The 14,298-nt window shown below is 39.8% G+C and overlaps 1 protein-coding gene across 1 annotated transcript in view; it reads right to left on the bottom strand.

Moving 5' to 3' along the window:
* Positions 1–4,144: 4,144 nt before the first annotated feature.
* MMP2 (matrix metallopeptidase 2) overlaps positions 4,145–14,298 on the bottom strand; it is a 32,895-nt gene continuing 22,741 nt past the window's right edge. The window contains exons 10-13 of the mRNA XM_009899131.2: positions 11,800–11,936; positions 10,002–10,161; positions 6,438–6,547; positions 4,145–5,190 (exon numbers count right to left, since the gene is read on the bottom strand). Of these exons, the coding sequence (XP_009897433.1) occupies positions 5,087–5,190; positions 6,438–6,547; positions 10,002–10,161; positions 11,800–11,936 (511 nt within the window). The 3' untranslated portion in view covers positions 4,145–5,086. The remainder of the gene's footprint in view (positions 5,191–6,437; positions 6,548–10,001; positions 10,162–11,799; positions 11,937–14,298) is intronic.

Below are 14,298 nucleotides of genomic sequence, written 5' to 3'. Positions count from 1 at the left end.
CTCAGCACTGCGTAGACTGGTGGTAGTGTTGGTAGAAGCTACTGTGACCTGAGTGGTCACTCATTCAGCTGTTGCAGCTATGGAGAAGTTATTGTTTGAGCAATAAAACCAATCAACTGTGGATTCTTTTGAAAATTTTGATTGTCATCTCCACTGTTGCTACCAAGAAAGAAGAGCTGTGCAGACTAAACTTCTACCTCACAGTACTCCTACCATGTGCTTTGCTCAGAATGTGGTATATTGTGTGAAGAAGGGAAAAACTGGCACAATGTGCTATGCAGGTGATGGTCAGCTAGCATTCAGACAGTTGGACTAGATGATCCCTGTAGGTCCCCTCCAAATGAAATACTCTATTCTTCCATTCATTTAAGATTCTTAATGTATACATGTAGCTGTGAACTGTTTGTGTATGTGTGCACACGTTCAGGCATCTATTTAATACATACAAGTCAAAAGTTTTTGTATATAATTCTTAGGATTATATACATTAGCTTTACAACCTAAGGCAGTCCAAGGCTAGAAGAGGCCATTGCTTTACTTAATCCAATCCTCATTTGGTCCAGGCTGGGATTGTTTTCCTGAATGTGCTGCATTATCACCAGAAATAGTATGTGTGTGTGAAGGGTATTTTCCAAAAAGGCAGGGAGCCTTCATCTCAAGACATAAAAAAACTTCAAACAAACACCTGTCACTTCTTTTGGTAGCCTGGCAGACAGGTTTATTGTTTTTACCACTAATTTGCTAGGCAATGGTTCATGGCATACCATTCTCCATTAGATGAATGAGTTGAAAGGTAATAACAAGGCTTCTTAATATTTGTCTCAATTAAGAAAAGACGAATGGGAAATCTTATTCAAAACCATTTTGATGTAGTGGTGAGACTGAATCCGTGTGGTTTATTTTGAACAGCATGTACCTGGAAGACATGAGTCTCTTTGTTTCTGCATGTAAAGACTTGCTCTTGCATCTGGGGTGGGTGGAAGCCACGTACCCAGATATTTGTGTGTGAGCTCATGGCTGGTTTTGTGCAAGTGTAAATCTCAGTTTATTCTCAGATGCCATTTTGCTCCCACTTCTGTTTTAAAGGCAATGTCAGTAGGAGATGCATTTCAAGTAATAGTATGTGACTCTGACAGGCTCAGCAGGCAGAAACCTTGTTGGCAGCTTTTGAGACTCCTCCAGTTTGGCCTCACTTTGCTATTTTCCTGACAGAGTCTTCTGATAGTTTGGGGTTTTTTGCTTTGTTTTTCTGCTTTTATGATTTTGTACTTACTAAGTTCCCTGCTTTGAAATACCTTTGTACTTATGAGCATTTTACATAAGCAGTCTGAAACAAGTCTGTTTCCCCTTGCAGATACAAATCTCTGCCATTTGCAGTGATCCCATGGGGCCTAGTGTCTGCTCATTTGTTGACTTCATCTCTTCCAAGAGACTGTTCGTTCACCTAGTCCTTGCTGTCTGAGTTCGTAGATAGAATTTGTCCAAAATGGGCCCAAAGGACCTACTTCCTCCTGATTTAAAGAACAGCACAGTTACAGTCAATTGCTTAAATTTATGGGTAGGTGCTGCTTTGTAAAATCATGACAGAAGAGCAAGAGGAAAACTTGGTTTTAATGAACATGGAGTGTTAGTGAGGCACAAACTGTTAAGCATCATTCACAGTTCAGGCTGCTGTGTCTCTTAAGGATTTAAACTAGGGCATTTCGTTATAGCCTTGAGTGCCTCTTCTGTGTTGTGACAGTGGTTACTAAAGCACTGTCTTTTCTCCACTGGATCAGAACTGCACTTCTGGGTGCAAACAGCCTGTCCTACTCAGAACTGAGAGAAGATTGCCCTCAGCTCAAGGAGCAAGACAGTCTGTGTTGCAACAAGCCCCTGTGCAGCCTGTGTGCAACTCTAGCCAGGCACCAAAAACTCTGAAGTGCCCCTGACTTTGGCTTAATAAAACTATTGAACAAGTTAGGTAAAGGCTTTGAGATAATTACTTATGCTTTTGGCCTTTGTTTCCTCCTCTGTAAAGAAAGGAGGTTAAAAATCATAACTCTGTCTGGAAAATGTCTTAGAAGAACATATTGAGGGCAAGAAATTGCAAAGGCAGTGGCCTCAGTGGTAAGGGCACAGTCTCGCCGTGCCCAAGACAGGTGAAAGGAGCAGGACTGGGGAGGGTAATTGGGTTCAGGCAAGAGTCCAGAGGTGACCAGAAAAGTCCAGAGTCAAACAGGGAAGCAGATCAGTGGGACTCATCAGCATAGGACGTGGCCAGGTACAGGCAGAGCTGCAGTCCTGCTCAGGCAATAATTTTCCATCTCATGGTTACCTCATTACTAGCAGGAAGTACAAAAGTGTTGAGGAAATGTACAGTTTCTTGAGTTTTGGCCATATGGAAAAGAAAAGCATCCCTAGATGCAGAAAATGCATCAAAGTAGCTTTAAAGTTTCTTCTCCATTATCATGAATAGGTGATATCCTAGGTGAAGCAGGTTGTTTCTGGGTTCTAACAGTTTTCAGACTGGCTGCCAGCAAGTAGAATTAGACTAAAAGACCTTTTCAGGACACATTTTGAGACTTTTGGCATTTCACAGGCCAAATAAGAAAGGTTAATAAGAAGGGTCAGTGTACTATACTTGGCAAACATTCCAGTTCATGAACAGAAACAGATGTGTGTACAAATGACCTGTGATAAGCTTAAGGTTGCCAGTCTGAAACTGAACCCAAAGAAGTGTGAGTTGGTTTAAGGATAGAAAGTTTATTTCTGGTTTTCTGCCAGTGATGTAGTCATTGGAGAATGGATTTTCACAGGCAAGAACAAAACAAGAAGCTGTGCAGAGCTCCACGAACCCACCAGATGTGCAGGCTTTTGTAGGATTGTGGTATTATTACAGAAGGTAAAGTGGTAGATTAGCCAATGTTGCAAAACATATATGCGAGCTGTAGATGAGAAGGAAACTATTTCAGTTGTCAGTGGAAATCTGATTTGGCAAGTCCAGAGCTGAAAAGGCCCTTTGGAAATGTTCCTCTAGTATATCTATATTTCAGAACACTTCCATATTAAATACATATGGTAAAGCATGCAGTTTGGGGCAGCATTGACACAAGAACATAAAAATCTTGAAGGGATGGCTATTGAGGATGTTTAAAACAGAGCTTGAATTCTCTAGGGAGAAATTATTGCATCACTCCAAGGAACTCCTGGCAGTCATTAAAGCTAAAGAATATTTTCAGCACTAGTAGAGGAAGATGTTTACAGTCAGGACAGATCATACATCCCTGCAGTGGCTCCAGAGACCCTGCTATCCTGAGGAGGTTTGTTTTGGGCCTTATTTTGTTGACTCTGATGCAGGACTAATTGGGAGGGCAATAAATGATTTCTAGAGAGAAGAGTAATGCTCAGAGGGACATAAGCCATCTTTTATTTTGGCTTAGATGGTTTATCCAGTAGTAATTAACAAACTGTCCCAAATCTGGACAGAGTGTGATGGAGGGATGATTTGGCAAATGTAGATGTTTTAGAAGCGGTGTTATGTCAGAATAAAATAGTAAAAAAACTCTGCTTAGAAGAGGAAGGCACTGAGTGTAGACATGAAGTTGTAGAGCACGTGAGAAGAAACTGGCCAGTTACTAGTCACTACTATTAATCATGGACTCAGTGTGAGAGATGTGTTGAGAAGGATCTGGTTTGACCACTTGTGTGATGCAGTCCCTAGTTTCACAAAGCATTTCATGTGTGGAGCTAGACAAGATCTATGGCCAAATGACATCTGATCTCATGGGCAGAACTCAGGTTTTACATCTCCATTTCTCAAGCATACGTTCCCTATAGGTGATACACACTGCTGTGTCTATACTCTTCCTGTCAGGATTATGGTGAAGTAGCTTGGTAGTGAGGGAAAGAGCCTGGGTAATAGACAGGCACATAAACTGTTCTGAGGAGGCAGCAGGCTTCAGGGAGGCCTGGGGTCATATCATCTCTTTAATGTGAACTGCTGCAGTTACATCTTAGAACTAACAGAGAAAATAAGCTGGGTTTCTAAATAAATCCAGCATGTGGTTATATACTGGGCTGATACTGTCTATCCTATGACAGGTATTTCACTATAACATGCTACTGAATTTCTCATTGCAGATGATACAATGAAGCCTGGCCATGAAAAGTGTTGACAGTGTAATTTGATTTTATTTGTATCATTGGCACTTCATGTGTGGGACATTCTTCTCTGGTTTATTATTTTTTTAAATGAGAAACATTCCATCAGATTCTGAAAAGAACATTTTCTGTTGCCCAGTGGGTAAGCAAAAAACCTAACCAAAAATTTCCTCAATATTATAAAGAACAGAAAAATAGACCAAGTTAAACAATAATACTTGACTCTTACGTATAACGCACTGACTGCAAAAATCTGAGTCATTCCATCCATATAAACCATGTTATAGAGTAGTAACAAAGTGCATGAAGCAAATTGCTAAATTTAACTAAGGTATTAAAATAAAATGTACTTTAAAACAATACTTTAACACAGTTTCTTGCCATGATTCCATCATGCATCGACACAAATCAAATCTCGAGGCAACCCGTGCCCTTGACAGTCTTTCTGGCTTGCTATGTAAATAAATGGAAGCAATGATCAAACTTGCAAGAGGGTGGAAAACATCAAGACAAACCACCTATTTATAACAGAGCTGTATTTAAAAAAAACCCAACAAAACAACAAACAAAAATCAAAGTGCACTGCTGGTACATCTGGTTTGAGCCTATTTGGGGAGTGTGTGACACAGGCGTGTATCCAGTCTACAATGCTTTCAATGCTTTGATTAAGCACCAAGGGAATCAAGAATGATGGATGTTCTGTTACTAGCATTATTATGACTAGCATGAAAACTGAAAAACTGTACCAGAATATATATGTAAACATCTTTTGTATACTGAGGAGGCAAACACTCTTAAATAATCTGATGTGTACAGTACTGGTACTTAATGTTTGGGTGCCAGTACCAGACTGGTCCAGTAATTAGTGTTCAGATCTATTTCTAATTACACATAAGGCATATAACAAAAAAGTAAATATTTGGTTATTAATATCTCATACAGTTTAGCAACCCAACCAGTCAGAAGTTATCTTGCCAATTTTAACAATCTTCAAACTCTTGTCTTCCATTTGTAGATAGTACTGATCTTTGAAGAAGTAGGTGTATCCTGTGAAGGTAGGGAAAAAAAGCATACTCAGTTTATGGAGCATGTAGTTCTTGATCAAAGCTTTTTTGTCTGACTCCATGAAACTTAATGAACTAGAAGACTTAGTTCCTAAAAAATGCAGACACAATAGAAAAGATTTGCTTTAAAAATATATCAAAATTCCCATCCTGGAGAAGTGGTCTTAAAAGGAGCTTGAAGTCAGATTACTGTTTTGTGAGCCAGAATTTCTGGGAAGAAATGTTTGCTGGCAAAATAGTTGTTGAAAATGTAATTGAGTCTGAGACTCATGTGATATCAGTGCTGCTTCCAGACATTTACGTGTGTCTGTGCAAAATAAGGCCACTCAAAAACATGGGCTGGGCTCTCAGCTGCAAAATACAACCTGTTTGTGCTGGTGATCAAGGAGACTTTCGTCCTTGAGTTAAGGTTGTGGAGAAGCATGGTGGTGCTGAAATGGTGCTGTGACTGCATGTTGGTACTGAGGAAGCTATGGAGCTGTTGAGTGGTTTGGCAGTTTCCAAGCCACAGGGATTGGCCTGGCCATGCTTTCTGGTGTTAGGACATCCCATGCGTCAGGCATTGGGTGGCAGGAGTTGCTTTAGCCTCTGTCTCAAACTATGCTAGAAAGAGAATTCTCCACACAGCTAATTTTGCCCATGCCCTTGAGCTTTGGGGACGTCTTAACACAAGATGTATGTGTTTTGTCTGACATTTGTTTTTCTAGGCCTGTACAATGCAGGAATGAAAAGCAGTAAGATGCTTCAAGACCCTTAAACAAGATAGTACATAGGTTTGGAGGTTTTTAAATTAAACCAAAGAAGGCAACATAGGAAACAGAGAAGATGCTGATAAAAGCTGTTTCTTGCCTTGTTAGGCTTTGCAAAGTGTTCATCAAGGAAGTAAATAATAAAGAGTAGTAGCAGATTGAAAGTAAATTACCTTCACGAAAAGGGAAATCTGCATAACTCGTTATTTGCTTGGATAAAAATGTTCAGGTGAAGGTATGTTCTTTAAATGCTTAACCTGTGATTAGTATATTAGTTTATCAACTGTTACTTAATGAGAAACTAAAGAGACACAAGATTTTTGTTTGAACCAGTAGCTTACAAAGCTCAGTGGCAACAATTTGGTAACAATGGCACAATTTGGCTCCTAATCACAGACCACAATAAATTAAAATCTCCAATAAATAATAATAATAGGAATAAGAAAGCTTGTTAATGACTTAATTCAGAAAGACAGCTTACCACTGTCAGCAAGACCCAGGACAGCATCGAGGTTATCTGGAACGCCATTCCAAGAGTCAGCGATGAATTTAGGGGATGCCAGCTCCATTTTCTTCTTCTCTTCATTGTACCTGAAGTAAATTACATCTCTGCATTACAAATCTGTATGTAATGTTAAAATTGAACATAATTTTTCAGGGACACCTCAGCAAATGTGACTATAAAACAGTCAAACAAATTTAATAACTGAGATTGTAATATTGATTCTGTTTCGTTATCATTATTCCCAACTCCTTGAAGCCCTGTGAGATTTTATGTCTTTCCTTCTGGAAATGCAGTTCTGGCTGAACTGAGAATACACGTTCTAGGCAAGACCCTTTTTGGATATGTAGCTTTAAAATTCCAAACATAATTCTAGGAAGAGTAACTTTCTCTTTGCAGGTAGCAGCCAGCCTCTGAAGATAGCAGATTTTCATGTTCAGCAGCTATCTTTTTAAACTCTTGCTTGCAGTATGCTTGTCATTCATGTAATTGATGGATTGCTATTGAAGTACTAACACATTTCCCTAACATTTCATTAAGAACTCCTATTATATTCACAAAGTCTCTCTCTCACTGATGATGAACAGATAAATGCCAAGCTAATAATATATGATTTTCTTTCATGGGGGGTGGAGTGGAAACCCCAAACCACAATTGCTTTCACAGTCTGTGCTTTAAAGACTTGAAGCTCAGCTGATGTAAATCCACCCAACTCTGTGGGAGTTGGATTTAGTTTGCAGCTTCCTTCAGAAGTGACTGGATCTGTCTTAATCCACATCTGCAGGTGGCCAGTTGTTTCATTTTACTCTCTGTGCTCTCCACTGTAGAAAGCAAAGAAAGGTTTCTGCAAAGCCTGTTTTGCACTTCCACAAACAAGTAATCCAGGGTTTCCCATTTGAATAAACGTCTCAGGCAAGCAAAGGTCCTTGAGAGTGAAGATGGAAGGAGCAGGACTGTGGCCTGGTTTATCTTTTTCTGTTTTGTAGATTAGAGTCAGTGCTGATCAGGAGGAGTGGAGATGTCCTAAGGAGCAGTTACATGGGATGTAGTTTGAACCAGACTTCCCATGTATATGACTCCTCAGTCACCCTGGCAGCACTTCCTCAGGAGCACTGGACTTCAGAGAGGACATCTTTGACTAGTACTGGAGGGAGGGAAGCTTTTATTTCCTGATTTCTATTTATCCATAACTGTATGTATCTCAAGTAGCCTTTACCTTATTACTCTATGGAACTACCTGGATTATATCCAGATGTACAAGTGAGCAATAGGTTGGTCCAAATCCATTTAAATGAGTAATTAAAATTGCCTACTGTTCTTCCCCCCCCCCCCCCCCCTTCTTTCTTGGATAGTTACAGAAAATCTAGTGCCTTGTTGGGTAGCTTTAAACTTCAGCTGTACAATTTGAGCCAACTCCTCTTTGTCTCCTTCACAGAACTCTGCTTTGCTTAGCAATCTTGTCATAATAACACTAAAATAGCTTGGGGCTGGAAGGAGGGAGAGGAGAAGGCTTCCAGAAAATCCATTTAAAGTAAGTGTGATAATAGCACAGGAAGGACTATGGTATGTAGCTCTTTTGCTTCTATGTGGTAGGGTCCTTGTATAAAATAAAACAGCCACATACTTAAGGGTTATAATGTCTGGTTTTTTCCCCCTGAAATAGTTGTCAGCCACTTGCTTTGTTCTTCATGCAGTCCCTTAAGCTTATTTTGATTCCTTAACAATAAATAATACATTCTGCAGTGATTGCAATTGATAAGAAACTTTGATAGAAATACTGTCTGTGGTTAGGGTGATGAATTACTTGGAGGCTCTGGGATACAGTTAATCAGAACAAAAGTTAGTACAGAGGAGAGCAGCAGCTTTGCTGTAAGATTTAGTAGGAATCTGAAGTATTGCAAATTGCAAAGCATTGCAAGCAGAACTACTTGCAAGTGTTTAAGATGGTCTCTAGAATAATATGTGAAAAAAAAAATGACATTCTTGAGCTTTTAGGTAGTTGGGGTTTTTTTCTTTAGATAATGGAGGAGAGTACTGTCCTCAAAGTAACTGAAAGTTATGATCAAGTGGCAATTATCATCTAAATGATAGGGTATTTTATTTACTTACAGGAATCCACAGCCATTAAGGTGTAATAAAGACACTTACCCGGTTTGATCATAACAGGAAATTAATGTTCACATAAAATGGACTCAATTATAGTGAGACTTCCTTGGATATTTTATATAGAACATCTGTCAGAAGGAACCCTTACAGCTTGGAGAATCTTTTAGATTTCTGGTTGGTGTTCCTGATGCTTAACTTTACATTGTCAGTTAGGGGATGGTTTGACTTTCAGCCTCTTATGCAATGTCTGCATGCCTGAAACCCTGTTCCTGGAAGGAACATCTGGTGGTGAAGGCAGGATTTAGTGCCTCTGTTTTCTTCTTGTGTCTTTCTGCTTGGCAGCATGAAGGTATCTCACTCAGTTCCTCAAAGCACTGTGAAGTGCCTCTGTGTCTTAATGTGATCTTTTGTGCCAGATCTTCCTTCCTGCCAGTTATGGTAATGAAATTCTATGAAATACAATTAATCAACTCTTCATCATGTGTAATGTAGAATATGCATTTCTACCACAGTAATAGCCTTGAGACATTTTAAAGGCATTCCTCCTTAATCTAGGAGGCCAGGATCTTTCTTGGGTAGAGCATGGTAGCAGGTCACCTGAGTTTGGTTGCAGCATGTTTTGTTTATCATCCAGTCTTGGAACAGGAGCCTTAGTGCAAATACAGGTGTTTGTGAAGCACCACATCTATGGTGTCCTTTGCAATAGAAACTTCTCTGAGCATGCACTGGAAACATGAAAAGGGTTGTAGAGGCTGTCAGGATGAATTGAAGCGAAGATTTTTCCCAAAGTACTAACAGACACGCTTCTTGTGGTTTGTTCAGATCTCTTCAGTGCCAACTCTATTATTAGAGCAAATGTGTAAGTGACTGGTACATTGGCTGCTGAAAGGATTCACAGTCATCCCCAGTGTGCTCTGCTGGCCACACTGCTGTTTCTTTTAACACCCAGCAGTCCAAACCTGATGTCTTACTGAAAGAATTTCAAAGACAATCTGGTCAATCTTTGACTTCATGTGATTTGAGACCAGTCCATTTTTAAGGAATTACTTTTGGAGTTTTCTCCAAGCAATTGTGGGCTGACAGCAGGGACCACTTGTCCCTCTTAAGAGTCTGAGACTGAGGTGGGGCAGTTGCTGACACATAAGGGTTGGAGAATGGGTTGTTAGCTGTGAGCAGCCTGACATGCTCCCAGATAGCCATTGCAAGCCGTTCTCTCCAGTACATGCTAGTTCCCTCCTGAAGTGCTTCCCTAGCTGTGTTCCCTGTTTCAGCATCCTCACCCATCACTGCTGTCAGTGCTGTCCTGGCAGCCCCCATTTTGTGTTCCTAAAGAATGAACGCCCCGCATTTGGTTCCTGCCTCTTGAACCTGAATGCATTTAACCCTAGAGACACAGCTTGGCTAACAGCATATCACCACCACTCCAATGCATCTTACTTCCAGTATCTGTCTCCAGCAAAAATGTATGTCCTCTTGTTTCTGCCCCAGTTGAAAGCTGCATCAACACGCTGCACATCAGGGGGTAGTCCCAGGTTGGTGAGTTTCTTTGGATAGCCCCTATCCAAGTTACTGGCTGAATAAACCCAGTACTCATTTCCTAAAGAGGGGAGAAAACAAAGTAAACACATGGAGTTTATTAATCAGATACAGAGAAGTAATTATTCTGTGCTTCATAATGGCACTCTTTATTGCACTAGCTGTACTACTGGTCTTTGGAGTATTTCACCATCAGTGAAGCTGTGGATTAGAGTGCAGGTGTACATCACCTCAGCATGCTTTTGCTTCCTCCCTCCTTAGCTGCCTCATCTTTGAAGGAGACACTGTCTCAGTAGAGTTGGGTTATATTAAAAGAAAGAGTTAATATTGTATAGGGTTTTTTATATGATGAACATGGTCTGAAACAAGCAGATGGTCTGTACATTCTGTCAATGCAGAATCTTGTGTTCAATAGCTGGTTTGTTCAGCTGTTTTGTTGAGTGATTAACAAGAAACTTTGGCCCAGAGTTCCTGTTTCTGGTGTCTTTTGTCATACAACCTTTTCTGATGTACATGGAATTACAATTTATCTAGTAAATACCCTCATGTACAAGCCATGGAAAGATCCACTCATCAAATGATGTCTCTTGATTTTGTGCTAGTCGGAAAGAAAGTAAGTAAAGCATTAATGTGAGAAAAGGGTAAGTGTAGCCTTTGAGTTCCTTAGAAGTTGCTAATCTGCTACTTGGGAGCAAGGCAGGGGTCTCAGTAGTATGTATTTTAAGATAGTTGGGTTACATGTAACTTTCCATCCAGTCTTTGTTTGTTTGATAGTTGTTAATTATTTGGGTTTTTAAAGCATGTTGATTACATTTTCCTGGAAATTACAAAGAGAGGGAGAGAGGTTTAGATGTAACAGGATTATATATAGTACATGCAGCATTTAAAATGTTTTGGCTTGCCTGAAATAAAACTCTTCTAAGCTTTTGTATTTTTTCCCCTCTCCATGTAAACTTGAGCAAATGGCCTGTGAGCCATGTGGAAGAGATTATCATCAATTTTTTTCCCCTCCTGTACAGAAAATGTACAGCAGCGTTTGCCATATGGTTTTTACATGATTGGAGATATTTAGTCATATTTTTAGCAGATACTGGAGCCCAGTTTTTGCTGGCTCAGTCTTTCATGTTGAAAACAGCTTCCCAGCCCCATGAATTTGGCCAGTACAGCTGAACCATGTGTGTGACTTAAAATGACAGAGTTGTGCTTCCTGTTACGCTCTTCTCCCATGGAGACAGCTAGCATGGCTGCCTGTGTCCTCTGCCTGATGAGCCACCAAGGCAGATAGTTGGAAGCCAGAGTGGAAGTCAGTCTTTGGCAAAGACAACAAAACAAGGAGAGGCAGCATACATAAGAGACAAGAGCTTAAAATGAGAGGAAACAGAAGAAAAACAGAGCAGTAACTGATGAAACAGAACTCCCACTATTGTTGCTTTTTGTTTTAAATAATAACTCTTGTTTAGCCTTGCTTATTGTTGAATGTATCTTTCTAGGTGCTTCTAGCTCCCCTTTGATGTAATGGAGGCTCAATGCTGTTCAGACCTCCAGATCCAGTGTTTGATCTAGAGCAATGTTTGAGATGTGTCACCCATCCTGCCTGGCTCACCTGGCTCTCAGGCAGGGCTACAGCTTGGAGGGAACTGAACTCAAATGCAATATTTATTCAAATAGGTACTTATATTTTAAAACTTCAGAACAATACCTGAAAAAAAGACAGCCTTCTCATCCTGAGGGGATTCATAAACAGCATCAATTTTCTCTGGCAGATCAGGCCAGAATGTAGCAACAAGAAGAGGACCTGTGGGTTTTCCTCGTGGGTTTACAGTCCTCCACATGAATCTGAAGCAGAACAGAACATGGTGCAAGATTTACAATGAAGCAATTCACCAGCACATATGTTTTCAATCATTCCTGGCAAAAGCCACATAGTTGTGCACGCACACACAAACACACATGTGTTAGCAGTAGTGCACACTTGGAGCTGTTTTCCTGCAGTGGCCGAAAAGCCAAATCATTCATTTAGAAACTTGTTGCTAAAAGTTGCACCAGAAGCTGCACATTGGACTGGAGGTGAAATTGAAATTGCTTGTACTGATTGCTTTGGAGTTCTTTTTGCATCAGGGCAAAATGTGTTCTGTGCTTCCAGGATACAAATAAACTAATCTACAACATATTTGACCGATTAGAGCTCTCCTGGTGTTGTGCAGGAAGCAAATGGATGAGGGTGTGTCAAAAGCAGAGATTTGTACTGTGTGAATTGCTCTTGCAATTACTATTGTAGTGACTAAAAGTTCAAATTTAATAATGGCACATCAGACTACTTGGAAGTGAGCTTGACTGTAAAAGAAACTGCTAGCACTAAAGATGTTCATTAGGGAAATGCAAAGGGTAATTTATTGGCTATTTTATGTATAAGGAGGATCATAATTTGATTTAAGCTTTAAAAAGCTGTAATTATCTTTAAATGGCAGAGCTTTGAGCTGAGGGGTTTTGCTATTACAAATGGCACTGCTATTTCCTCCACAGAATGAACAACTTTTTTCCCCAGCTGAACAAAAGTTTTGCCATGGTCATAAAATGAGGAATCGGAAGGCTGGTGGAGTCACTCTTGCACCAAGCCAGAGCTATTATAATCTCAGGTCAGAAGCTTTGACCATTATTATCTTGCTGAAGCTCAAGGTACTACTGGCATCCCATTTTTTTGCAGTGTGTAAGTCGTCATCCCTACCAAGAATAATTATACCTTTGAGAAACCCAGGATCGGGAGATGAATTTTGGTTTTGTCTAAAACATAGAGGAGCAGTCCTAAATTAGTCTAATAAATTGCAGTATTTTTATAAACAGAAGTTTGAGTGCAGACAGAACTAGCTAGGACAAATCCAACATTTAGAAACACATTTACAAGTATGATGAGTTGTTGCATACTAAGTTATGTTAATCTATAGTGTTTGATATGAGGAAGAGAACAACTGGCAAGTGCTTTGGGTTTTTTGGCTCTTGATTAAAAATACTTATTAACTTAACCTGATATATGGTTTTCATAATTAAGATAGTATTGTGTGACCTTACTCTCATTTTGCATGCATATATATACTTTTAACATGCACAAGAATGTCTCTGAGCATAACTCAGCATAATTGTCATTAAAAAAAAGGAAAGCCACAATTAAGGCATTTAGCTAATTACTCTTGCTCTTGACCATTTGAACATTGTGTTTACACACAAATAACATTTGTTTCATGCCTCATCTCTTTCTAGACATAAAGCATATCCAATATGATATGAGATGGCAGTCTGTGTAACAAGCCTTTCTAACACTATATTCATAAAAGTAGCTCCTTACAAAACCCAAGTTACGGAATTCTCAATCAAATTTGGCCCTGATTTATGTCTGAGTCAGCACCAATAACTTCTGTCTGCATGAGTTCCAAACTTTCCAGAGTGAACAGAGAGTAAAACACCAAGGCTTTTATTAAAGCACACATTTCAAGGGACTTGTTAAAATGGTGAGGTTTTCTCCTGGAAAGGGAAACTCTGTCAAAGCGTAAATGCCACACTTGGGCACTCTGGTTGCTCTAAATGATTCTGTACCCAGTAGAAAAGCTCGTCTGTTCTCTAGGGCCAACAGCACCTCCAAAAATGCCCTTTTATTTCCTTGGTCTGATGGGGGAAAGAAAAATACTTTCTGAAAACATTAGTCTGACCTGACCTCCATTTCTCTCTTTCCTCTCTTTGCCTGTGTAATCTGACAGTTGGATGCTACGGTCATTTCCATGAATCATAAAAGTCACATGGCACATGATGGGCCTTTGTTTTTGTGAATTCCAAAAATGAGTCATAATGCTGCTTGCCTGATACTTGGAGAGCTGCAGGACTGACAGACAAAGCCACTCCAGTGCAAAACAACTCAACAGTTGTCTGGTTTTGCTGCACATTAGATAAAGCATGAGTCAGTTTGAGCAGATTGCTTTGGTATTTGCACAGTTCTTTGACCAACTGTATCTGAATGTGAAATACTTCTGTTTTGTTGGGATTATATGGAATTGCTGAGTTTTAGGAATAGACTTTAAATCACTCCTTGTTGGTTGAAGCCTTTCATCATTACCAGTTTACGAAAGCAGAAGCAAGGTGGAGGTCTGCCTGAAAACCAGGCTAAAAGTGAGCAAAAGAGGATCACAATGCTGTGAATATGTAGAACATT

The sequence above is a fragment of the Dryobates pubescens genome, chromosome 19, assembly GCF_014839835.1.
Source record: "Dryobates pubescens isolate bDryPub1 chromosome 19, bDryPub1.pri, whole genome shotgun sequence".
NCBI lineage: Eukaryota > Metazoa > Chordata > Aves > Piciformes > Picidae > Dryobates > Dryobates pubescens.
The sequence above is the reverse complement of the archived record's forward strand: the minus strand, read 5'-3'. Positions and strand labels throughout refer to the sequence as shown.